This window comes from Numenius arquata, chromosome W (genome assembly GCF_964106895.1).
Source record: "Numenius arquata chromosome W, bNumArq3.hap1.1, whole genome shotgun sequence".
In the NCBI taxonomy this organism is placed as follows: Eukaryota; Metazoa; Chordata; class Aves; order Charadriiformes; family Scolopacidae; genus Numenius; species Numenius arquata.
Window position 1 is genome coordinate 18,306,766 of NC_133615.1, and position 26,323 is coordinate 18,333,088.

The window sequence follows — 26,323 nt, forward strand, 5'->3', positions numbered from 1 at the left end:
CTCCCCAGAGTAGAGAACACAAGATTATTAAACAAATGCTAGAGTGATGTCTGGCCTCGTGGAAGTCTATGGTAATTTAAGGGATCTTAGTAGCACCAGGATTTCACACTTCATTTTTCTTCTAAGACTGACACCTCAAATATACAAACTGTTCCCTTTGCTAGCAAAAGTGTATTTATTCAGCATGTATCCTTTATAAAAGGAGGAGACTGGCTGTTTACTTTCATACTCTGATGAAGCTCAATGTCTAGTGGTTAAAAATTCAAGAAGAAAAAAAAAATAATGAAGAAAGGTGATAAATCCCAAAAGGAAGCCCAACCCAGTATTTTAAGTGTGTCCCGTGTCCCATATGGTTTAGTTATACCCTAGTGTTTTACATAAAATAATAACTTCCTTACAAATAGATTAATTAACAATCAATATTTCATTTTTAAGCTGGCTTTCCTTTTTTCTTGGGTGGACCTTTGTAACCTTTGGCCTTTCTTCGCAAGTTTCTCCGATCTACAATAGGTACCTCAATTTCTGCTTCCTCAGAGCTGCTGTCAGCAGCCCGCTCTGCCACTGTCTGCGTGTACTGATCCGTCTGCTCAGCAGACTCTGCCAAGTGTCCTTCCAACTGGTTCTTCTGTACTTCCTGCCCAGAAGGCTGCTGAAAAGAAACACCCTCGAGTTCAACCACTATCAAAGAGCTCTGACTCAAAGTAACAGGGGCCTCCTGTGAGCTGTGCCCTGCTTCCTCGTTTTGATCTTCCACCGAGGAAGCTATTTTGGGCAATACGTTACCAGAAATGGATTCTGCTGCTGCTTCAATTACCATGGAGTTGGGCAGGCCATTGTCAGAGAGTTCTTCCTTGGGTGCTGAAGCAGCTGCGTTTTCAGTGGATGACAACTTCTTTTCAGATTCTTGGTGGTGTTCTTCAGTGCCCTCCTTCTCTACTGATGTGCTTTCTTCAGTCAGCACTTGTGAATCATTTGCATTTAAAACCTGCAGGGGGAGGGGAAGAGTGCCAAAACAATCAAAGGGACAATTAATTGAAGATACAAGAGGCTGAACAACTACTGCCCCTAGCTAGCAACCTCAGAGGCTATTTTGGCATTCAGCATGACTACATGCACAGTCGACAAACAAGTCCTCTCCTCCTTTTTGCACAAGACTGTTTTGTGAACTGCATTTGATATCCAGAGTTGCTCTCCTATTTTCAAATTCAAATTATTCAATGGATCGTTGGACAGTGAAGTGGACTGAGAACTGGCTGAATGGCAGAGCTCAGAGGGTTGTGATCAGCGGTGCAGAGTCCAGTTGGAAGCCTCTAACTAGCAGCGTTCCCCAGGGGTCAGTACTGGGTCCAGTCCTCTTCAATATATTCATCAATGACCTGGATGAGGGGACAGAGTGGACCCTCGGCAAGTTTGCTGATGACACAAAACTGGGAGGGGTGGCTGACACACCAGAAGGCTGTGCTGCCATACAGTGAGACCTGGACAGGCTGGAGAGTTGGGCAGAGAGGAACCTGATGAAATTCAATAAAGGCAAGTGTAGGGAGGAATAATCCCATATACCAGTACAGGTTAGGGGCTGACCTGCTGGAAAGCAGCTCTGCAGAGAGGGACCTGGGAATCCTGGCAGACAAGAAGTTGACCATGAGGCAGCAATGTGCCCTTGTGGCCAAGATCACTAGTCTCCTGGGGTGCATTATAAAGAGTGTGGCCAGCAGGTCAAGGGAGGTCATCCTCCCCCTCTACTCTGCCCTGGGGAGGCCACATCTGGAGTACTGTGTCCAGTTCTGGGCTCCCCACTTCAAGAAGGACAGGAAACTACTGGAGAGAGTCCAGCGGAGGGCTAGGAAGATGATCGAGGGACTGGAGCACCTCTCTTATGAGGAAAGGCTGAGAGGCCTGGGTCTGTTTAGCCTGGAGAAGAGAAGACTGAGAGGGGACTTCATCAGTGCTTATAAATATCTAAAGGGCAGGTGTCAAGAGGATGGGGTCAGGCTCTTCTCAGTGGTGCCTGGTGACAGGACAAGGGGCAACGGACACAAGCTGGAACACTGGAAGTTCCATCTAAACATGCGGAAAAACTTCTTTACTTTGAGGGTGACAGAGCACTGGAACAGGCTGCCCAGAGAGGGTGTGGAGTCTCCTTCTCTGGAGATATTCAAAACCTGCCTGGATGCATTCCTGTTGAACCTGCTCTAGGTGAACCTGCTTTGGCAGGAGGGTTGGACTAGATGATCTCCAAAGGTCCCTTCCAACCCCTACCATTCTGTGATTCTGTACAGTAAAAACATTCTGAAATTAATCCCAGGGAAAAAAGATAAAGGTGTTTTATTTTAGACAGATACAATTATCATTTTGCTAGCATATAGCAATCTGCTTTTGCACTATAAACAAAACCCAGTAAAATCTGTGTTCTAGAAGGGTATTTTACCATTAATTAATTGCTTGTACACTTCACCAGGGCAGAATTACTAGACAAAGTAAGGATGTGGCTTTTCACACATATCCAACTAATATTTTAGTGAGAAACAGCTGTTTCATTACTGCCAAGGCAAACTGGAGCAATGTATCTTTCTTTTTGGTATCACATACTTATATGCCCCACTTCTGCATATTAAACCAGAAATATTAGTATATTCTGTTTATGGATTTACATCATCTGCCCTAGTAATTGCTTCTCCCAAGAATTTCATACGATGGTGTCATGGTTTAGGCTGGGCTGGCCACTAAACAAATGACAGATGCTCTCTTAACCTCTCTCCCTTCCCAAGAGAAGGGAGAGAGAATAAAGGAGAGAGACTTATGGGTTGAAACGAAAACTAAAACTACTTTAATGAAAGATTAATAATAAAAAGAAAAGATAATAATATCAACAAGAAAATAATGAAATATATACAAAACCAATATCAAGCTCCCAGGATGACGATCATGTCACCAGCAGGCACTGGGGAAGTCCCAGACTGGACTCGGTGACAGATGGGAACTGGATTCTGGAAATGGATTCAAGGAACACATGGATTGGGATCAAAGGCAGACAGAATTCTCGGACTCTGGCCGCTGAAGAAAGAGACTGACTCCTTTGAACATGATGCAGATGGGATGGAATACCGTGTTGGTCAGTTTTGGGTCACCTGTCCTGTTCACTCCTCCCCACAGCTGCAACCACTCTATACTCTTCTGCTTCCGACCCTCCAACATGGCACACAACAAAGTTAGTTGACCTTGGTTGTTATGGGAATAAATATGCAGAGAGGCTCTTGCTTATACCATTCCTTGGTCTTAACTATAAATATCAGACCTTATCTGCTAGAAGCAGACACTGTTTGAAAAATATGTTGTTAATTTCCGAGTGTTCAGTTAGTTAGAAGAGTCTTAACTGAAAAGTAAAATTACTGAAAAGAAAATTGGTTCTGTTCTATTTCAAACCAGGACAGATGGTAGGGGCTACTTTCGATCTGTTACTTAATTAAAGAAAAACAGCAAGGTATGTAAACTCTGAAGGAAAGACAACTTAACATTTTGTTTCATTTCTCTCACCTCTGATACAGTGTCTTCTGAAGGTTTTGCTGGAGACTCAAGGATCAATGGAATAAACAACGTTAAAGGTTCTTCTCCTTGACTCTCAGACTGCAATTTTGATTCGCCACCTAGAACTTCATTTGCTGTTTCCTCTTCAGTCATAAGTGAGGTCTTACCAATTTCTTCTATTCCCTCACCATTAAGAGGTTCAGATGGAGTTTCCTAAAAATCACATTTCTAAGTCAAGATTATGCCCAACCATTGTTCCCAAACACTAGTGGGTATGTCTGTGATCTAAAATTGCAGCTTAATCTGAGAAGCAGCTATCTTAGGTACCTAGAAATTACTAAGAAGGTATAGCTTAGCATAGAGTAGCTATCCAACTACTTAACCATCATATTAACCATCACATGTTGTCACCTGCACTAAGTTTCTGACCATGGCTTACACTGTTAGGAGCCAAGCCGAGTAGTTTTTATGCATCTCAAGCATACACGCTGCAGTCCTTCCTTGAAGCCATACATTAACAAACCAAACATAGCGTAAGATCTACTTTCTCACCAATCAGTAAGAACATAAAACCCTGGAGGTATCGCTAGGCACAGAGGGTACTCCCAGATTTTAATTCAAGCTGGTAACAAGTATTTGTAGATAAAAGTTGGATTTAAAAATCAAAGCAGGCAAGCTTTATGGGGAGAAATAAAGAGTCAACAGTAGTCACTGAAGCATACCAGCTATTAGCTTCTTCAAATAATTATTTTTCTTTTTTTTTTTTTTTAAGTTAGAGATACTGGACCCTACTTAACCCTACTTCAGTTCTGCACAATATTTGAGTAGGACAAATCAATTAAGAAAGTTAGGTTGATAGACAAGCTAGAAATTCACCTTGCTGAATATCCTATGAACTCTATCATTCAAAATAAGTAAAGGAATATTCCCTGATACTAATTCTATACTATACTAGCTTTAGCTTCTCAACAAAGCATTGATACAAAAAAAATCAAAGAGTTGATAGTCACATGGATCAAGGCAGCAAGGACCATACTTAACAAACTAGTATTCCAATCTTATCTGCTATCGCTATCACATACAGCTCACCTCGTTCTCACTCCGTTTCTCAGGGGGTGATGCACGTAACTCCATTTCTGATACAGATTGGTCCTCATTTTCAACAATCATTTCCTCATCATTCTCCTCAGGTTCTTCTACTAAGTCTTCAGAGCTTTCAAACGTGTGGGCACAAAGTTCCAGCCTGCAGCAGGTATTAAGATATATCCTTTAAGTCTTTTAGATTAATACATAATTTTTGTGATCTCAGCAGCAGGGAAATTCTTTCATGACCAATTTTAAACTGCTATATCACATACTTGCCATAGGAAATATGAATCCAGAAAACGAAATACATCTAAAAACAGCTAACTCCTAATTAGTAAAAATACATTAACTAAACAAAATTGCTGTGAGAATTATAAAATGAAGACATCTATCTCACTTTTATTTTATGCAAGTAAGAGTCAGAAATGTGTTTATTTTAAATTTAGAAAGCAGTAATCAATTACGTATTTGGAAGCAACAAAGGGGTGAGAAAGGAAGCAACTTCTCCCAGCCTCACTGAAGAAACAGCTTAAAATTACGGAGCTATATAAGCAAATATGCTTGTATAGTCATTGAACATACATACATTACAAAGACCATGACTGGAAAAGAATTCAAGGTGATAAACACATCAAGGGTGAAGAAGATTCAATCAGCTAGAGATGAAGCTCTGATGCACGTGATAGGTAGTAACACCAAACATTCAGTTCTCATTTTTGAGATGATAAAACTTAGATGTACTGGAAGAAGTATATACAAGCAAAGAAAAAAGTACACACAATAGATTTGCAGGAGGCTGCTTCACAGTCTCATAATAAAGGCAGTATTGGAGGGTTTTATCCCAGGTGCCAGTCTTGAGATGAAGGCACTCCAGAGGAGAAAGTCCCAAACAGAAGACCCTGCTGCATTTGCTAATGTGCATGGAAGGGAAGAACCAAGCTGATATTCTGTCCTGTTGCCATCAGGATTCACTGTAGCTCTGCTCATGAGCGCCATTTACACATCTTGTTCAGAGGAGAAGTGGCACCTTGTTGACCCCACCTTGCAAGGCCCAAAATACTCATGTTCAAGAACAGGCTAGTCCTCTCACATACCAACTAGCCGATTAGTAGTAACAACAAAGAACAACTCAACTTGTGGCAGAGTCAAACCATGCCATTTGGCCTGTTCTGAACCATCTTAGGGCAGCACACTGACAGTGCAGGGCAGCAATTCTGTATCTCTGTAGTTCCACAGAGCAATTTAAACACAAAAATTAGGCTGTAGCTAGCTGAAGAACTCAGCCTCACAAGGGGGATGGGGGGGGAACAGGAAAAAAAAGACCCCAACAAACAAAAAGCCCCCACAAAAACTAGCTTTATCTGTTTAAAGAAAGCTAATAGAACAAGTTTGAGGGATTTCCTAGAAAATAATCATGTCATCTTCAGTTCCCAAAAAGAGGGTTTGTTTGTTGGGGAGAGGATTATTTTGGGTTTGTTTATTTGTTTAAGAGAATGAGACACAGAGAGAGAAGCCCTACATGTCTGTGAGTATACATATACTCACAAACAGGAAGGGGGAGGAAAGAGCTATTTATTTATTTTCAATAGGCACAGCTCTGCTTTCTGGATGGAAGCCAGTGCAAATTAGTACTTCAGACACTGTCCTGTATGAACTGTTATAGAACACAAGTGGTACAATTCTTAACATCCCCACTTGACAGGATAACATTCTTTAAACCGGAGACAACTTTTTTTTATTTTTAAAGGATGTAAGTTTGGATACAATGGTTTTAAATCAGAATTTGTCTAAACAAAAGGTTTTACTTTGAAGACAGGTGGCTCCCTGTAACTCTTTTGTTATTAAGTGACAAGCAGTAACCACCTCCCAAACGAAACAGTCATGCTTTATTCTACTGCAATATGCCACCATAACAAGAGGTCAGGAAGGGACCTCTCTCCAAAATATCACACATAGTATTTGTGGATACATGTCCAGTTATATTATTGCAAGAAACTATGCTGTATGAATACAGATGGTTTTACCTTAATGCAGACCCAGTTATAACACAACACATCCCCTTATACACACACCCTCAGTCCTCACTGTTTTCTTATTGTTATTTCCAATATCTACTGAGCTTTCAAAGACACCAGACATTTTGGTGCAATCACTCTTCAGGTGATGTCTCAATTTCCTCTCTCACACCAGGCTTTATTTTCAATAATTTTAAAATCAAGCACTCAGAGTAGGAAAAAAGGAGAATAAATACCAATTAGCAAACTGGGAGACAGTTTGTGACTGCCCAATCAATGAAATACAGGCTCCTTTACCTGCTTTCTGACACATGAACATTTTCCTCATTTCCTTGGGAAGTTTCAGGTTCAGATTCCTGGCTATTTTTTCCTATCCTGGGATGTTTTAAATGACTGCTGCGTGTCCAAATAGAAACGGGAGTTATGTCAGGGTCTTAGGAAAAAAACAAAATAAACACAAGTGAACAAACGCAGCCCGTAAGATCTGCACATATTCCCCCCCCTCCCCCCCTCAAGTTTCATTAAAGTGACTGAGTGCAAGTAAAACATTTCACTGTGGTACTTATTTTCTGAATATACATGCATAGTCTCATTACCAAGACTCATAACAATGTTATTCAAAGACCTCAAAATGTTTATGAGTTGAGCCTCAGCACTTTAGAGAAAGGCTCCATTTTGGTTTGTTTGGGGTTTTTTTTTGGTTTTTTGTTTGGTTGGTTTTGGTTTTTTTATACACTTTGCAGATGAATACGCTAAACTTGAAAGCAGTAAAAGAGCCTGCTAGTCTACTAATCCACAGTAATCACAATACTGATAATAAAGGTTATTTTTACCTTCAGATGTGCTTGCATGGACATCTATTGATTCTTTACCTTTTTGAGATTCAGTCTGTGAAGCAAAAGCAAGGCTAATGTTATTCCAAAAACTTCTGAATTGATTGAAATACCTTCATCTCCCTACCTGTAGTTGCATCTTTCTAAAACACTAATTCATAGTAATGATCCTATGGAAGAGCAGCTATAACCATTCTTAATTTAAGAAGAGGAGAGATTTCTTTTATCATCTTTACTACAAGCATGAATATTTTTTCTGCATTTTACTTCTGGCCTCAACATAGACTATAAGACTTGAAAGTAACCTGACTTTATCAACAACACTACCAAGTTTTTTCCTAACCATTCAGTTTATAACAGGTGTCCAGCATTTACTAGAAGTCCTTTCCCCCCCCCCCTTTTTTCATTTTTGTATAAGCCCAAGGGACTGCACTACAGCAGTTGACAAGATTCAGCAGTAATGCAGGTTATATGCACAGTCAGCACAAGAGGCTGCTTACATCAGAGCTCCCTCTCCCTAGAGCTCTTTTGCCTCTTGTTCTTCCCTACCACCACATTATTTCCATTTTTTCTGCAAGTTAGCTGAGGACTCAGTGGTCAAGCACTTGATACTCTGAAGAGGGTACAAGCTATACACATTAAAATAAAAATATGCACATCACTCTTTCTTAGCTGCTGGTAAGTAATCTAGAACCAGCAATAACCAGCATCCAGGTGTTCTACCACCTTTTCAGCTTCACTTCCAGTACTACCCAAGAAGGCCAGAAACAAGTGGCCATATCTACATTCTGGTGCCTGAAATAGTTTCAAGTAAGCTTTAAATACATAAGAATTTGTAGGCTAATGATAATTCATTATAGCATCAAAGCACACAAAAACAGGGAGCACCAATTGAAAGGTGAAAATGTAATTTGGGGAATGTTTTTTTTCTGGTTTGGGGGAAGGTGAGGTGTTTTGTTTTGTTTAGTGATCCAACAATTTTCAAAGCATTGCAGAACTCATTACAGATAGTGCAGGTGCCAAGAAGAGAGCTGCCAGCAATTCTACCAAGATATGAGGAGTTGGAGCACTTCGGTATCTACCATCTCCCTCTTCTGGAATCATTTAGAGACTTCTGATCATTTAGAGACTAAGAACATCACTACTTTGCTGTCAGTTTTGCTTTGGGAAATGCTAATTTTCTCAACTGGGAAAAGGGACATTTGATTTACATTTCAAATCTAAAGTTTAGATATGAAGAGCTGAGAGCACTGATTCAACCATTATTTCCTATTTTTAATTAAAGCTTTTACTTTTATGAAAACATGGTCATGTCAATACTACAGACAGTCCTGAAGCACACAAATCCATCCTCACTGTATTTGGAGCTACAAGTTTTTCTCAAGCACATTCTGTGTGGCCTCAGAACACAAATGAGATAGAGGAACAGCTTCATAGTATTCTAAGACACAAATATATTCATGACCACATATCCACATGTAGCTGAAATCTGGTTGAGATTTCAAATACATACAAAGAAAGCTGCAGTCCTATATGGTCAATGTATAACTGAATACAAACTAAACACTTTTCATTGTACTGAACTGTGATGTGAATGTGCACTTCTATAAACACTTTTCCTCATTCTCTCCACTCTTACAATGACTCTACTGTTCAACAGCCTTTTTAGACAGTTTAATCTCAGAGCCAGTTGAAATACTCTCCTTCTCTAAGCTTCTAGCAAACAGCTCAAATTACTAGAACCTGACAGGTGTGACAGACCCCTCTACATTGATAGGACACACACAACCCCTCTCCAAAAAAAAGTTTATTTTTTAACCCCAGCTTAGTCATCAGTGTTACATCAATAGGAAGCATAACCACCACCCAAAAAGTAACAAAAGCATTTGTCTTTCATATATAGTGCAGACTTGAGCCAATTCAATTATAATGAGATGGACAAAAAGCATTTCTTATATTTTATGTTTTTTTTAGTAACAAAGCAATCAAAATACCAATCAAAGAACCATGGGTTCTGTTAGACTGGCTGCCGCTTAGACAAAGTGAAGAGATAAGAAAAGTACAAGCTCTCTGTGTAACCCAGGACTGTTCTTTGAGAATTTGAAATAGAAATATCAATCAAGCATAACAAAGTTGATCAAACATACTAATCTGCTGAAAACCTACATTTTTTGATTTCAGAAACACTATTTGTAGAAATTAAAAATATTTACTGAATATAAAGAACCGGTAATTAAAGTCAGAAGAATAGGACAAGATATGGTATATGATTATAGAAAACTCTTAAAAGCTCTCAAGCCTTTTTAATATATGGAAAGTAGCCTGTGTACCTACACTTAGCTGTGTTTCTAACTCAGTCTTTTGTCCACTTGCTTCAGATTCTGCTGCAGACTGTCGAAAATAATCCTCTGCTTGGAAACTTGTATTTTCTTTCTGAGAGGCCTCTGCTGTTAAGATTTAAAATAGGAAACAGAAAAAAGGAAAACTATAGTACCTTTATATAACAATTAACCATTCCAATTATGATCTCACTGATCTCAGGACAAATAAAAATCTTTCTGCTAGTTTCCATGGGCAATGTTCACAGAAGTCACTGTTGAACAAGCACTCTGCAGTACAACTTTGTACAAGTGTCAGAAAACAAAACAAAGCATCCATACCTGCAATTTTGAGCTTTTTCCTTTGCAATACAGCGGTAATAGGTGTTCTCTGGAACCAATGTCCTGCTCCCTCCACTTCCCACAAAAGGTCATGATCCCCAGGGTACTTCTCAAAATAGCGCTTACAAGCTGAATAAACATAAGAAAAAACACTACTATATACACTATATACTCATCTGTACCTCAGTTTTTAAAGTTTATCTGAAATCAGTCATTTGTAATCTTCTATAATACACATAAACCACCACAGAAAGAACTGTTCAACAAAACAGTCCAGTCTGAAATAAACATAATATTGCTTTACCCTACCTAGTAATCCTTCTCAATAAATCCTTTCTTCAGGTTTACGCACTTTCCATTATTATCTTAAAATGCAAACAAAGATAGATGGGATTTTCTTTTTCTTCTTCTCTAAGCACCCACTTTGGAGATTTACAGCTTCACTGGTCACTGTCCCTGCCAATCACAAGACCCAACCAGAATGGAAGGGCTCTTCAACAGAGGATGTAGTCAAGCGATTTTTGTCACCCCATGTTATTATAGGCACTTGTGAAAAGCACTCTTTGGAAACACGAACATGTGGCCATTGCATGGTTTATCATCCACTTGCTTTTGAAATATTTTCTTTACTGTCCCTCCACTTCTTTCCTCTCAATACACATACTAAACATCCAGGTAGAGAGAAATGTTTTGACATTATTCTGTAGTAGCTACCAGGAAAACTACCGTTTTTCACCTGATTCACTACTGATGCATAATCTCATTGGACAAGATCCCTGCCGCATCATTCCTTAGCCAGGGAAATGGATTAGTCATTAAATTCTGCTCAAGACAGTGTGCTGGTTGAAGCCTAACAAACCAGGTCTAGACAGATCCAACATCAGACAGTGGTACTTGGAAAATTTCCAGTGCCTAAGTAAGAAGGCCAGATGAAAATGTTAATAGAAGGAAGCCTGACAGATGGCCCAAGAGCAGGCCTTAAGAAAGTGGACAAAGGAAACACTTCTTGCCTGAACACAGTCCCAAGCAACATCGTTTCCAAAATGTGTGTCATTTCCTAGCTGACATAACCCTCTTGGGTTGTTAATAGAAGAACCATAAGTGCTTTCCTTGTACATTAGAACTGTGCTTTCTTATACCCAAGTTAAAACATAGCCTAGTATGTCCACTTGACCAGAAGTTCTGAGAAAGTATGAATTAAACAACCTTGTGAGGCTTAGGACTGAGCAAGAAAAAGGTGCTACAAAGAAGATATACGTTAGGAGATTATACACAAAAACACCTCAGCCCACTCTGGAGGCCGGGGGGGGAATATAGCAGTAAACTGCACAGTAGCAGAAAGCCAACAGAGATCCAATAATCTAACCTCACACAGAGGATTAAAATCTAATCAAGAAATACTTCTTCATCTTCAACAAATCAGGATTTTTAACCTTCACTGAAGAGTAGGACATTTAATACAAAAACTGAGGATGCAGCCACAAAAACATGGAGCTTGAACAACAGCACTCATTTGAACATGTAAAGAAAGCACAAAGAAGATCAGAAGAATAAAACAAAAAGCTTGCCTATGTAGATGAAGGATGACAGTGGGTATCGTAGGCCAAGAGTGTCTTCTGTAAAGGAATCCACAAAGTCTTCCAACATGATTAGCCCAAAGTCTTTCCCACGATGTTTCTTTCTTACAAACATTGTGTCTAGTACTGGCAGCTGATAACTCTGAGTAAGATAAGAGCTACAAATGCTTCCTGAAATAATAGGGAAGGGGGAATCCATCAGTACTTCAGCACTGACATGTTGCCGCATGAATTTTAGCATATTCAAATAAAAACATTTATAATTTATAAAAATTATATCAAACTATGTAATGTCATATAAATATATAACGTTATATTAAAGTTATAAAAATAAATAATTGCTATCAGACATTTATCGGCTCTTTGGGCAGGCTTCATAATGTTGCCAAGATATATCATAGATTAACATGTTAGACAGTCTGCTAAAGCAGTCCAGTAGTACCAGAAAAGAATAGCAGAGATAGAGGAAAGGCTCACTTTGAAATCTCACTATACAATTCCATAGAAAAACCATACTAAAAATGAAGCTGAAAGAGGGAGGAGGAAAGAGATAATAAAATTATTGAATTGCACTTTTATGTAGATTATATAACTCCTCAGGACAAATATGAAGACTACAATTCAGCTCTTGTTTAAGGACTGAAACAATAATTCCAATTTTTTAAACGAAACCACAAAAAAAATATCCTAGGATGCTTTACACTGAAATTCTCCCATAAATAATATATTATCCATATTAATATCCATAATATCCATATTAAATGAAGATGAAACAGACTGTCACAACACATATGTACTTCAGCATCAGAGGATTCAAAGGGTAACTATGGACTCAGTGGTGACAAAGTGATGCTGTATAATGGCATTAAGATAGCATGTCAACTATCCAATCCATTTTCAGGCACCCATTTTGCCAGTCAGTGTGAATAATGTAAAAAGAAAAGAATTTAAAAGAAATAGCCCTTTCTTCTAACAAGGCTGAAGAGAAGCATACAGTCATCTATACAACAGTTTTTCTTTGCAACCTTGTACGTTTGAGACCAATGAACATACTTCTCTTCATTTTTCAAGCAAGGAAAACGTGGGCAGAAAGGTTACATTATTTAGGTACCCTTTGGGATACCAGTCAAGCTCCACCACTTTCCTAACCATCTGTATCCAGAGCTGTCTTTCTCCACATGGGCTACTCATTTGGAGAATACATCACACAATCAAACATGGGTGAAATATTGATAATGCCTTCAGTGTTTGCTAACTTAGGACAAGTAAATGGGAGAACATAATGAAAACTATAACAAATCAGCATGAGTATAGCAAAACTTCAGTGCCACATAAACAAACATTCCCATTCTAGACTAAAAATAGAATTTTTACATTACAATTTACATTTTTTACATTAAAAAATGATACTGAGAGTTATACAAATTATGCAATGCATCATTTCTTTTTAAAAAAATCCACAAAAAGATAACAAAGACAATTAGAACAAATTAGCTGGTTGCTTTCTTATCTTGATTGCCAGACTAGAATAGGTCAGTGATCCAGACATTTACTACTGTATTTTTAACAGTTTGCAAAGGCATGTATGTATGTCAGATGGAGGAAATCTCCGGTGAGCTTCCAGTACCCTCATTAATCCTGAATTCATTAACCCCCTCTAGAGATAAAACAAAAATGCCAGATTGTTTCTTCTTGATCCAAAAGTTGATATTCTACAAAGTGCTATCAACATGCTAAACAGCCTACTCAAATACCAAATTTTATTCAGCAAAAACTGAAAAACATAATTAAGTCCAAAATAACTAAAGGGAAATTATAACATTTTAGAAAAATAACAGAAAAATCTGTACCGTTAGTGACATAAACCTGCTAGCTAAACTGTAATCTCTGAAGGAATGCATGTGTGGAAGGAAAGGGAATCTCTTTTTGTTACCACCAAGCATAGCTGAATCTTGTGCCTGTGAGCAAAGTTTCTATGTTGTAATGCTATAAAATGTTTAAGTGATAATGACATTTGATTCTACAATCATTTCAGATAAACAGGATCTCTGCATTCTGGAGCTAGGTAAAAAAAAAAACAACCTGAAACAAAACCAAAAACCAAGCAAAACCCAAATCTAACAGTAAACAATTATTCTACAGAAAAAAAAAATAAAAATAAAAAAAAGCTTTCAGGTATACCTCATTTCTACAGATTTCTACAGTTAGAAATTTAAAAACTTTCATAGATTACTAAAGGACATCATTTAAGCCAGAAATCTTAACTGAGATTTGACTTCTTATGAACTCAAGAAAACACCAACTTACTAGGCCTGCAAGGCTTGTAGAGTCTACTAAACAATATTCTTCAAATAAGCTCCCTATCTCCCCCCTTCTACCCCCCTCAAATCCCACAATACACAAGTGTTTTACCTGTAGGTTTAACAGAATAGAACCCAATAGCCTCTCCTTTTTTCCACATGATCTTAGCATAGTCGTTGCTACCGTGACAGAGAAATGGGACCTCATTTCTTTCTATTTCTTGTTTCCGATAGATAATTCGATTCAGAACATAGAGAACCACCCTCTCTCCAACAGACTTCACCTAAGGAAACACAGAAAAACATTTTGGAAGAGTGGCCTGTTTAGTTGATACTCACACATCAGGGACCTTATTTTTCAAAGTTGCCAGCTAACACAGCTGCAGACAGAGTCAAGAGGAGCTGTAAGTGCTAAAGCAAAACGAAGCTCTGGGATTTGTTTGAGGCCTAGGAGATGCTCTGAAGCCATAGCAATAGGTTAAGTATAAAGCACTACCATAGACAGAGGATATTTCATGACTTGAATGTTACTCCCAATCCAATGGGTAAAAGCTGAAAGAAGTGCTGGGAATGGGGTAGCGAAGGGAAAATGTTTTGATTTTAACTCAAAAACATTTTTGGATTTAAGAAACATTCACCACATACAATAGCAGTATGCCAGCCTCAGATTTCCCAGGCTAGCAGGTAATTGGAGTCCTACAAAGAAGAAATGATGAGCCTCGCGGGGTAGCAGGACTTGACACACTCAATCACTTCTGACAGTTGCAAAATCCCTTCCATGTGATGCAGTGGAAGAACTAGTTACAACAGTTTCTGTGGCACAATACAAGGAATTCAATATCCTTTTCTCTGTTCTGCAGGGTTCCTTTTACATGTGAAATTGAAGTTCGCTATCCCACCCACTGTGAAGGAATAATGGAGAAACCACGTTCCCTTCCCCATGCCCAAAGTCTCAGCTACCCTACCTGTAAAAGATTCAGCTTCCCTGAATTACAATCCTACCATTATGAAGCACACAGAAAACAAGGCTACACGCCAAATTCTCTAGAGTAAATTTAAATACAAAAATCAACGATGAGTGCCCAGATATGAATTACACTCCTGGAAAAATACAGGTTTCCAGTTTTGGAAGAAACAAAAACTCCATACTACATAAATGTCAGTAACGGTAACATAGCTCAATGATGAGCAATAAAGTAGATGCCAGGCAACTTACTTGCCCAAACCTCATGTATTGCCACTACAGGCCACCAGCTCCAACATTCCTCTATCAAACAGGTTCCTTTCAATATTTTTAGCTTACTAGTCTCCTGATAAGACCAGTAGGTACTGCTAAGATAAAATGCACCACTCTACTAAGACATTTCAGTACAATCAGACTTATGTTCTAAAGAGTAATGAAAAAACTTTTCTTAAGATCATTAACAACTAAATACCTTGGATATAAAGCTACCATACAAAAGTCCCTCTTTCTCTAGACACTATCTTCACAACCCTTCCCCCTAGTACCTATTTCCTCTATTCCCATTGACCTTGCTTTTGACATGAGACAGCTAACTCATTTCTGAATGAAATGAAAACATGTAACATTTGACACGCTGGCTATTTGCCATTATCTTGAAGGATAAGAATAATTCCTAGGTGAATGTTGAAGCACTTTACCTGCTGAAGCCCCTCTCTAGAAGAGACAGATGTTCTCACGATGTCATCAATTGACCACCACTGGTCAGCAAGATACAGGGCTACAGCTTGAAAGAAACGAGAAATAAAAAGTTAGTGATTCTTACCATTTGTCCTGGGTTGAGTGACACAGGACTAACTTCTCTTCTAATGCTTGAGAGAACACCACTTTTGGAAGACTCTAGTGTCTGAATTTGTGAAAATATTTACTTTATAGCCAGCCAGGCTCTGTGGGATTCAAGGTGTTTATCAGCCTAGCCAGGTGCAGGGATGAGGAGGAATGAGGCCTGGGCACTTGACCCAGGCTGGCCAACAGGATTATTTCATGCCATGAACATCACATTCAATACAAATTAGAAAAGTTTGCTGCCCTTGATAGCGGCGGTCCAGAGAACTCCTTGCCCCGGTGCCAGAACCCTGAGGCCTTCCCTTCCTCCTGAAGCTGTTGCGCTCACAGTGTCTGACATTTGCTGTCCACTGCTGGGAGTGCACAGCTTCCTACTGATAGAATTGGCTGAGTATAATTCTTGTATATCTTATATCAGTATCGGGATTAATACTGATTCTTTAGTATTATTGTTAATTATTTAGTCTTATCCTATTAAATCTTTTTATATTTCAACCCTTGTGTTTCCTTGTTTTCCCTGATTCCCCTTTCCAGGTGGGGAGGGGTCATCAGGTGACAATAATTGTCTAGATGACAATAAATTTTTTTGGGTTTTCTCAAACCATAACACCATTCCAAAAAGAAACACATTCATTAAAGCTGCTAAATGATTAGGAATAATACTGTAGTAACCAAGTTAAGCATCTTCTAGTTGGCACTATATTAATGCAGCTCTTACTACCTTAGCACAACGTATGTGGTGCTATACGCACCACACCACCCATATGCAACACTGTATTCAGTTTGTGTGACAAGGTTTTGGTAGCAGGGGGGCTACAGGGGTGGGTTCTTTGAGAAGATGCAGAAGCTTCCCCATGTCCGATGGAGCCAGTGCCAGCTGGCTCCAAGACAGACCCCACTGCTGGCCAAAGCTGAGCCAATCAGCAACGGTGGTAGTGCCTCTGTGATAACATATTTAGGAAGGGGAAAACACTGCTGAGCAACAGCAGCCAGGAGAGAGGAGTGAGAATATGTGGGAGAAACAACTATGCAGGCACAAAGGTCAGTGAAGGAAGAGGAGGAGGAAGTACTCCAGATGCTGGAGCAGAGATTCCCCTGGAGCCTGTGGTAAAGACCATGGTGAGGCAGGCTGTTCCCCTGCAGCCCATGGAGGTTAATGGTGGAGCAGATATCCCCCCTGCAACCCATGGAGGACCCCACACCAGAGCAGGTGGATGTGCCTTGAAGGAGGCTGTGATCCCATGGAGAGCCCATGCTGAAGCAGGCTCCTCCCAGGACCTGTGAACCCATGGAGAAAGGAGCCCACGCTGGAGGAGGTTTGCTGGCAGGACTTGTGACCCTGTGGGGGACCCTCACTGGAGCAGTCTGTTCCTGAAGGACTGCACCCCGTGGAAAGGACCCATACTGGAGCAGTTTGTGAAGAACTTCAGCCTGCGGGAAGGACCCACGTTGGAGAAGGTCGTGGAGGACTGTCTCCCGTGGGAGGGACCCCACGCTGGAGCAGAGGAAGAGAGTGAGGAGGAAGGAGCGGCAGAGACAACACGTGATGAACTGACTGCAACCCCCATTTCCCATCCCCTTGCGCTGCTCAGGGGGAAGAGGTAGAGAATTCAGGAGTGAAATTGAACCCAGGAAGAAGGGAAAGGTAGAGGGAAGGTATTTTAAGATTTGGTTTTATTGCTCATTACCCTACTCTGATTTGATTGATAATAAATTAAACTAATTTTGCCAAGTCGAGTCTGTTTTTTGTCCGTGATAGTAATTTCTGACTGTTGTGGTTTAACCCCAGCCAGCAACTAGAATCACACAGCCACTTGCTCACCCTCCACTTACCCCCCAAGAAAGGTAGGGAGAAGAGGGAGAACAGAAGGTGAAAAGGAAAAAAACCTTGTGGGTTGAGATAAAGACAGTTCAATAGAACAATATCAGAAAAGGAAAACAACAACAATAATAATAATAATGACACAAGTAACTTTCACCACTCAGTGAATTTGCACTGACCCAAGGAGTAATCATGAGAACCCACCTCCCGGCTAACCCCTTTAATATATGGAGCATGCGCTCTGTGGTACAGAGTATTCCATTGGCCATTCCATCGTTCTGTCTATGCTTTGTCTCTGCTTCTATGGGAAGCTGAAACAAGTCCTTGAAAATTATAAACATTGCCTGGCAATAGATAAAACAATATATATTACTGACATTCCTTTTATACCAAATCTGAAACACAATAACCACTAGAAAGAAAATTAACTCTGTCCAAGCTGAAACCAGGACACTAAGTGATCGCAAAATAGTTTGGGTTGGAAGGGACCTTTAAAGGTCATCTAGTCCAACCTCCCCCACAACGAGCAGGGACATCTTCAACTAGATCAGGTTGCTCAGAGCCTCATCCAACCTGACCTCGAATGTTTCCAGGAATGGCGCGCCTACCACCGGGACCTAACACCACCTCTCTGGGCAACCTGTCCCAGTGTTTCAGCACCCTCATTGTAAAATATTTCTTCCTTATATCTCATCTAAATCTACCTTCTTTTAGTTTAAAGCCATTACCCCTTGTCTAATCGCAACAGGCCCTGCTAAAAAGTTTGTCCTCATCTTTCCTGTAGGCCCCCTTTAAGTACTGGAAGGTAGCAAGGCGGTCTCCCCGGAACCTTCTCTTCTCCAGGCTGAACAAGCCCAACTCTCTCAGCCTGTCTTCATAGGGGAGGTGCTCCAGCCCTCCGATCATCTTTGTGGCCCTCCTCTGGACCCCCTCCAGCAGGTCCATGTCCTTCCTGTGCTGCAGGCCCCTGAGCTGGATGCAGTACTCCAGGTGGGGTCTCATGAGAGCAGAGCAGAGAGGCAGAATCACCTCCCTTGACCTGCTGGCCATGCTTCTTTTGATGCAGCCCAGGATATGGTTGGCCTTCTGGGCTGTGAACACACATTGCCAGCTCATGCCCAGCTTTTCATCCACCAGTACCCCCAAGTCCTTCTCTGCAGGGCTGCTCTCAATCCCTTCATCCCCAAGCCTGTATTGATACCAGGGGTTGCCCCGATCCAGGGGTAGGACCTTGCACTTGGCCTTGTTGAACCTCATGAGGCTCACACGGGCCTTCTTCTCAAACCTGTCTAGGTCCCTCTGGATGGCATTCCATCCCTCAAGTGTGTCAACCACACCACTCAGCTTGCCATCATCTGCAAACTTGCTGAGGGTGCACTTGATCCCACTATGTCATTGATGAAGATATTGAACAGTACTGGTCTCAATGCTGACCCCTGTTGCGTTAATAGGCAAAATAGTTTTGGCAGAAAATAAACCCCCTTACGTTCTAACACTCCTCACCGAGGTGGGAAGCTAGGGGCGGCTAGGTTAAAATTCTGAGTGATGCCCAATTCACCACTATCAGTCCAGTCGCGTTTAATATATTAAACTATCACGATTCCGATACACTAATAGTGGACTGCACCTTCAGCCTAGTCGTGCTCATGAACTAGCACGGCCACACTTTAGTGTTTGGTCGTGTTCAATGAGAAACCAAAACGACTAGCTACTTAAGCAGTGCAGTTATTTTAAAGCAATAGATATAAAGGTTCTTATGGTTTGCCGGTGATAAATACACTGTCTGCAAAGCACGTGCAAGTAAAAATATTGTTAATGGTACAAAGCGCGCGACAAAGTTACAAACAACACAGCCTGGCTATAGATGTAACAGGTAACCCTCTAGAGAGATTTCTAAGTTCCCCGAGGAAGCACTCGGTATAGTCTAAGTCTTACCCACAGGCATCTCTATGCGGGGGAAGAAAGGCTCAGCCCATTGACTGGTCCCGGAAGTCAAAGGCAGTCCGTGATGGGGTCCTCCCTGACTTGTTTACGATGGTGTCTTCCTTAGCATCCCCCCTTTCTTGGGCTATTTTTATACTATTTTTTACCTTCAAGGTGGAGTTTGAGTGACTCTAGTCATTAATACCTTTATTATGATTGGTGTAAAATTCTCTCGCCTCGCATTTAAAGGTATAGTTTACGAAAAATTCAGGGCGCAGACTCAAGGAGGAGTGGTCGCACCTTGGAGGCGGGTAGCCTTTGGGCTGGAGGTGTGTTTTGGTATTATAATGACATTATAATGAGCAAAGTTCGCACAAAGGACAGCATTTCATCAAAATCTGACAGACTGTTGGCTCAGGGTAGCAAATATGCCGCTTATCACTTCCATAGAACCATCTTGTTCCCATATCTGCTGTATAATCACAGAGCTTGGCCGTGGAATCTTCACTCCACTCCATCCTCCGTGTTGCTTTTGCAAGCAATATTGTTCAGGAAGTCATAGATGTAGCGGATTCCTCGCATACCAGCTGCCGCTGTGTTCCACCCTGGAAACGTTTTGATTTTATACCTTTCCTTAATGTGTGAACAATGCTATATATTTTTAATAAAAATTATATTTTAGGAATTATTCCACAACCCCTGAGGGATACCACTTGTCACCGATCTCCATCCAGACATTGAGCCGTTGACCACTACCCTCTGGATGCGACCATCCAAACCAATTCCTCATCCATCGAACAGTCCACCCATCACATCCATCTCTCTCCAATTTAGAGAGAAGGATGCTGTGGGGGATCGTGTCAAAGGCCTTACAGAAGCCCAGAGAGATGACATCCATAGCTCTGCCCTTGTCCACTGACATAGTCACTCCATCACAGAAGGCCACTAGGTTGGTCAGGCAGGACTTGCCCTGCCCTTGGTGAAGCCATGCTGGCTGTCTCAAATCACCTCCCTGTCCTCCATGTGCCTTAGCAGAGCTTCCAGGAGGATCTGTTCCATGATCTTCCCAAGCACAGATATGAGGATGACAGGTCAGTAGTTCCCAGGGTCCTCCTTTCTACCCTTTTTAAAAATGGGTGCAATGTTTCCCTTCTTCCAGCCACCAGGGACTTCACCTGACTGCCGTGACTTTTCAAATATCATGGAGAGTGGCTTGGCAACTACATCAGCCAATTCCCTCAGGACTCTGGGATGCATCTCATCAGGTCCCATAGACATCTGTATGTTCGGGTTCCTCAGGTGGTCTCGAACCTGATCTTCTCTTACAGTGGGAGGGACTTTGCTCCCCCAGTCCCTGCCTTGCAGTCCATCCACTCGAGAGGTGTGGAGAGAGAGGCTGCCAGTGAAGACTGAGGCAAAAAAAGTTGAGTACCTCAGCCTTCTCCTCATCTGTTGTTACCAGTTTACCAATCTTGCTCATCAGGGGGAGTACACTGTCTTTGACCTTCCTTTTCTGGCTGACATACCTGTAGAAGCCCTTCTTGTTGTTCTTAGCATCCCTTGCCAAGTTCAGCTCCAGCTGCGCTTTGGTCTTCCTGACCCCATCCCTACACAACCAGACAGCATCCCTATACTCTTCCCAGGATGCCTGTCCCTGCTTCCACTGCCTGTGCATTTTCTTCTTGCTCTTTACTTTGACCAGCAGGTCTCAACTCAGCCATGTCAATCTCTTGCCCTCCTTTCCTGATTGCTTACACCTGGGGATCAAGAGCTCTTGCACTCTATGGAAAGCATCCTTAGAGATCTGCCAGCTCTGTTCTGCTCCCTTGTCCCTGAGGGCAGTTTCCCAGGGGGTCCTATTGACTAACTACTTGAAGAGCTGGAAGTTTGCTTTCCTAGAATTCAGGGTCCTGACTTTACTCTTCCCCTGACCCATATCCTTCAGGCCTGTGAACTCCACCCAGTGCATGATCACTGCAGCCCAGGCTGCCTCCAATTTTGGCATCAGGAATGAGATCGCTTGTATTGGTGATCTCCCTGTCCTTATCTTGACCCACAAGCCTTTTGTCATATTTTTCTCCCCCTGTCCAGTTGAGGAGCGGGAGTGATAGAGTGGCCTGATGGGCACCTGGCAGCCAGCCAAAGTCAACCTACCACAAACACTCCCTGGTCCAAAACTTGTTTGAAAACTGAGAACAATAAAACCAAATGCAGATTTTGTACAGCATGACATACAGGAACTGTGTCACTGTGCTCCAAGAGTATGTATTTTAGTTTTGGGTTTTTAATGGATATTGATCTTATAACTGTGCAAGTTTTAGGGAGTCAGATTAATATAAAAAGGCTGATGGCCATGTGATTAGCAATCAGGAAAAGTTTGATCCACAGGTATTTGTGGCAAACTTCACAGTCATATACATGGCATTTTATGGAAAGAGAAGGACTGGAAAGCATGTAAGGGAGGAAAAAGAAACCAAAAAAACAGTGAAATGTCACCTTGGCTAGAGCTATATTAGGACACGAAGGTAAAGACAAATTTACACTTGATGCTGATCAATCACTGCTAATGAAGAACATCTAAATTCATGGACAAATAAATAGATTCTATGAATGCTCAATAAATTCCTTTTGGAGAGGTGAGATGTACATAAAGTGATCAAGAGACACATGTTGTACTTGGATTCAGATAAGCACCATGTTATTTTGCTACATATCTTCTGAATTCAGTGGGTTCAGTTCTAGTCTGATTAGTGAGCAATGCTTTAGCACTTGTGTATGCGAATCCACAACAAGAATAGTATGAGAACAAGAAGGCAGCAAACAACAAATGCGAAAGTGGCAAAGTTATGAGCTACACTAGCATGGAACGAGCAAGGGCCTGGTTACATGTATTTGCAACAGAAAAAGAAACAGCAACACACACAGAGATTAGAATCTTTAAATGAAACCTGTGAGCGAGTCCTCTGGTGCAAACAAAGCAAGAACTTTGTGTGACCGCTCTCCACCATAAAGAGGAACGAAGCCCACAGTCGACAAGCTAATAGGAATCTGAAATAAGAATGTACAATACTTCAATAGACTCTTGCTAATACAACGTTAGTAAAATATACAGAGAATATTTAGCAGAGTAAGCAAGACAAATGTTGAAAACCAAGTGCTTAACAGTTAACTGTAAAAGATCAGTATCAGATCTTGGCCTTTACTTTAGACATTTTCTTCCTAAACACAGACTACATTATAGAGAGCTCTGACTTTCAAGCTTTGGCAAATTCAGCTACAGCAATTTGTGCTGTTGCAGCTCTCTGCTGTCAACAGTTTGCATTTATGTGCACAACTGAAGTAAGGTGTGCAAAGAGCCAGCAGCATGTTCTCTTCAACTGCCCCAGCTACACAAGCTGTCAAAGCTGACAGAAGAATGAAGCAGGTAGTCAGGCACAGAAACAAACCGGCACAGCAAAATTGCTGTTTGTTAACATGAGCCCTAACATGCCAAGCTGGGAAGGTTGGATTCAAAAAGGTTTTCTTCCCTTAAATTGCACACATTTTAGAAATTCCAAATTTATCTGCTTGACTTTCCCTCAGGAACAATGTGAGAAGGGTCAAATCAATCCACCTTTCAGGAGTTGAGGACCTTTGTGAAAATGCATTTTGATATTTAAATTCACACATTTTCAATATTTAATTAATGCATAAAAACTAGACAGGCATTGATGGTGTGGTAAATAGACTTGCTTACCCAATTTAAGAAGATTATGATATGCTACATCACAAATAATGATGTCAATACAAATATTTAGGTATACAGCACCTGCAGAAATGCAGGAAAGTACTCAGGACTGCTTCTGCCAAAGAATCTTCAGCGCTGACCTTTTGTTCCCACAGAGAATCCTCCAAGCTCACTTATTTTTTCATTAAAGTTACACACCATTGCTTTTATTGGTACTAGTTCTAATAGAAACTCTCATCTAGACAGAACCAACATCGACCAACTTATCACTCAAGAGATAAGGGGTTAAAACATAGAATCGTCTAGGTTGGAAGGGACCTTTAAGATCATCCAGTCCAACCATCAACCTAACACTGCCAAAACCACCACTAAACCACGTCCCTAAGCATGACATCTACCCGTCTTTTAAATACCTCCAAACATGAGGTATCACAGCCAGACTCTACTAGAGTTCCCAAAACCAGCAGGGAATATTTCAGATAAAAAGAAAAGAATCACTTCTAAAATTAGTGAAACTTGCTCATCAGGAATTGAACCCAACCATGAAGATCACTGAAGGACTGAGATACAAAAAAGCCAGTTAGCTTCAGTAACCCTTCATTAACCCTTTAGTTATGATGATAGATTTTTGTGACTATGCGAGTTAGTGTTTTTAGGACAGTTTGACTCATCAGTTGAGATTTTAAGGTTGGTGGGTTTTTTAAAATTACTTAATGCATGCAGATCCATTGCCTAGAAGCAGCAAATAGTCACTGATGCCCAAATTTAAACCAAATTACAGAATGAAATAAAAAGTAGAGCTTAACACACAAACAGAAAATTTGAAAATATAAAAGCTTTGCTAAAATAATGATGTAATTCAATAGTTATGGACTGGATACTTTAAATATTTTAAATCTAGAGGTATATCAAGAAAACTAAGGTATTTGCTGGTTCTTACTTTGCTGTGGTCTGGCAGGGACAACAATTCAGGACAATTTGGATCCCCACACCGAAGGTCAGACAAGTAGTCTTCTGCAGAGTTCTCCAAGTCCTCATGACTGTAGCTATTCAACATATCCACAGGGAATGCCATCATCTTGAGAAATAAGCAACATTATTACTGCAGGAAGTTTGAGAGATGATGCACAGTTTATCACATATTCCTCCTAAATACGTAACTATGACTGTTGAACATCCCCCTCTGCTGCTCTCTAGAGATCTTTATGTTCAGGCCAGAAAGGAGAAATGCTCCAGGCATTTAATTAGGAGGGTGCCTACTAACGCTCAGTCTGTAAAATGATACATGAACCCAACTGTGTGTTTATAAGCAGAAAAGGAAGGGTTTAGCCCATAGATCCCCCTAGACCCAAACATGGCAGATTTTCAACTCACAACCCCCACTGTATGCAGCACATTTACAATAGACCACAGGATGCCTTGAGGTGGCAGGCTCAGTTATCTCCCTCCCAGCTGATGGTTTTAAAGCCACAGACTAAGAAAATAAAAAGTAAACAGTCCAAAAAGATAACAACAGGAAGGAGGAGTTCATTTATTTTGGAGACTTTGTATTGAAACCCATCTCTGAAGAAACAGAAGCGTTCTTCAGAACTTCTCTCAATTGGCCAGTTAGCACACTTACCAGCTGATTGTTTCCAAAAGCATTTCAACTGTGAACAGGAGATGCTACACACTCATTAAAAACAAGAGCCCACAATGGACTAAAGAGACACTTTAGGAAGTGACAAGACAAAAACTAAAGCACTGAAGACTAACCATAGTGGCAATAGCTCCTTGAAAGCTCTGATTCAAATTCTCCTTGTCAAAACAGCATCAAGTTAAGATGAACAAGCTCCTAGAATCCACTGAGTGCTCCTCAGCTAAGGCTCTTCCAGGTCTATAGAACTATACACAGATACAGACCCCTCAGCTCCTTTCAAGCTACAGCCAAACACTCATAAGCATGAGCTACCATAAGTTCATGAGTTCAATCTGTTCTGGAGGAACACTGGGGTCTCTTTGGGTTGGATAAGTTTCATTCCAATCTACAGCAGAGCATAAGAGAATAGTCTAACAGATCAAAATGCAGACATCTCTACTGTGAAAGGCACAGTAACCTAGCAAAGACAAATCAAATGGCTGCCAACGGTAATAAATTAATACATTTCCTTCACAAAAAACCATAACTGGTCTGTCAGTGTCTTAAAAAAATTAAAGATACAGATGGCTCCACATCTAGACAGTCTCTTGAGTAATACATGAGAAAGAAAATAGCTTTTCAGTTTTCCTTGACAAGAGCCTTACACATTTTTCCTCACAGTCAGCAGGAACAGCACAGGTCTCTGCCATGCAGTCCGACGTGCCCCTTTTTTGTTGCTCTAGGGCTCCATGTGTTGCACAACTATTAAACTATTGGGTCAAATCCTTGTCACACACTGCAGGACCGTGCTCTAGTCATGGGGTACCACTCCAATTGGTTAACTAACATTCAGGCTGACGGAGCACACATAATGTAACCTTAAGCAACCAAGCTTATCATGCCCATTTGTAGAAAAAAAAACACCACACCACATTAGAAGTGTGTGCGTTTGGAGAGAGGGAAATTAAATTTATTTTATTATTTTAAATGAGGAAAATTATGCTTTTCATGTTTTAACTGAAAGAAAATAAATCTTACACTCTTCATAACCATATCATTTCACAGAATCACAGAATGATATGGGGTTGGAAGGGGCCTCTGGAGATCATCTAATCCAACCCCCCCTGCCAAAGCAGATCCACCTAGAGCAGGTTACACAGGAACATATCCAGGCAGGTTTTGAATGCCTCCAGAGACAGAGACTCAGATCCCCCCTCAGTCGTCTCTTCTCCAGACTAAAAAGACCCAAGTCCCTCAGCCTTTCCTCCAGGCCCCTAATCATCTTTCTAGCCCTCTGCTGCACCCTCTCCAGCAGTTCCCTGTCCTTCTTGAACTGGGGAGCCCAGAACTGGACACAGTACTCCAGATGGGGCCTCACCAGGGCAGAGTAGAGGGGGAGGATAACCTCCCTCGACCTGCTGGCCACACTC

General features: G+C 40.9%; 1 protein-coding gene across 1 annotated transcript; it reads right to left on the bottom strand.

The window, feature by feature from the left end:
• Positions 1-430: 430 nt before the first annotated feature.
• On the bottom strand, positions 431-24,350 carry LOC141476684 (soluble lamin-associated protein of 75 kDa-like). The gene is made up of 12 exons (XM_074165492.1): positions 24,216-24,350; positions 22,497-22,596; positions 15,659-15,744; positions 14,109-14,280; positions 11,688-11,867; positions 10,120-10,248; positions 9,794-9,906; positions 7,460-7,514; positions 6,924-7,059; positions 4,615-4,768; positions 3,535-3,738; positions 431-985 (listed from the first exon to the last, which is right to left on the bottom strand). Exons 1-12 carry the CDS (start codon positions 24,348-24,350, stop codon positions 431-433), a joined length of 2,019 nt encoding a protein of 672 aa, XP_074021593.1.
• Between the last annotated feature and the right edge of the window lie 1,973 nt (positions 24,351-26,323).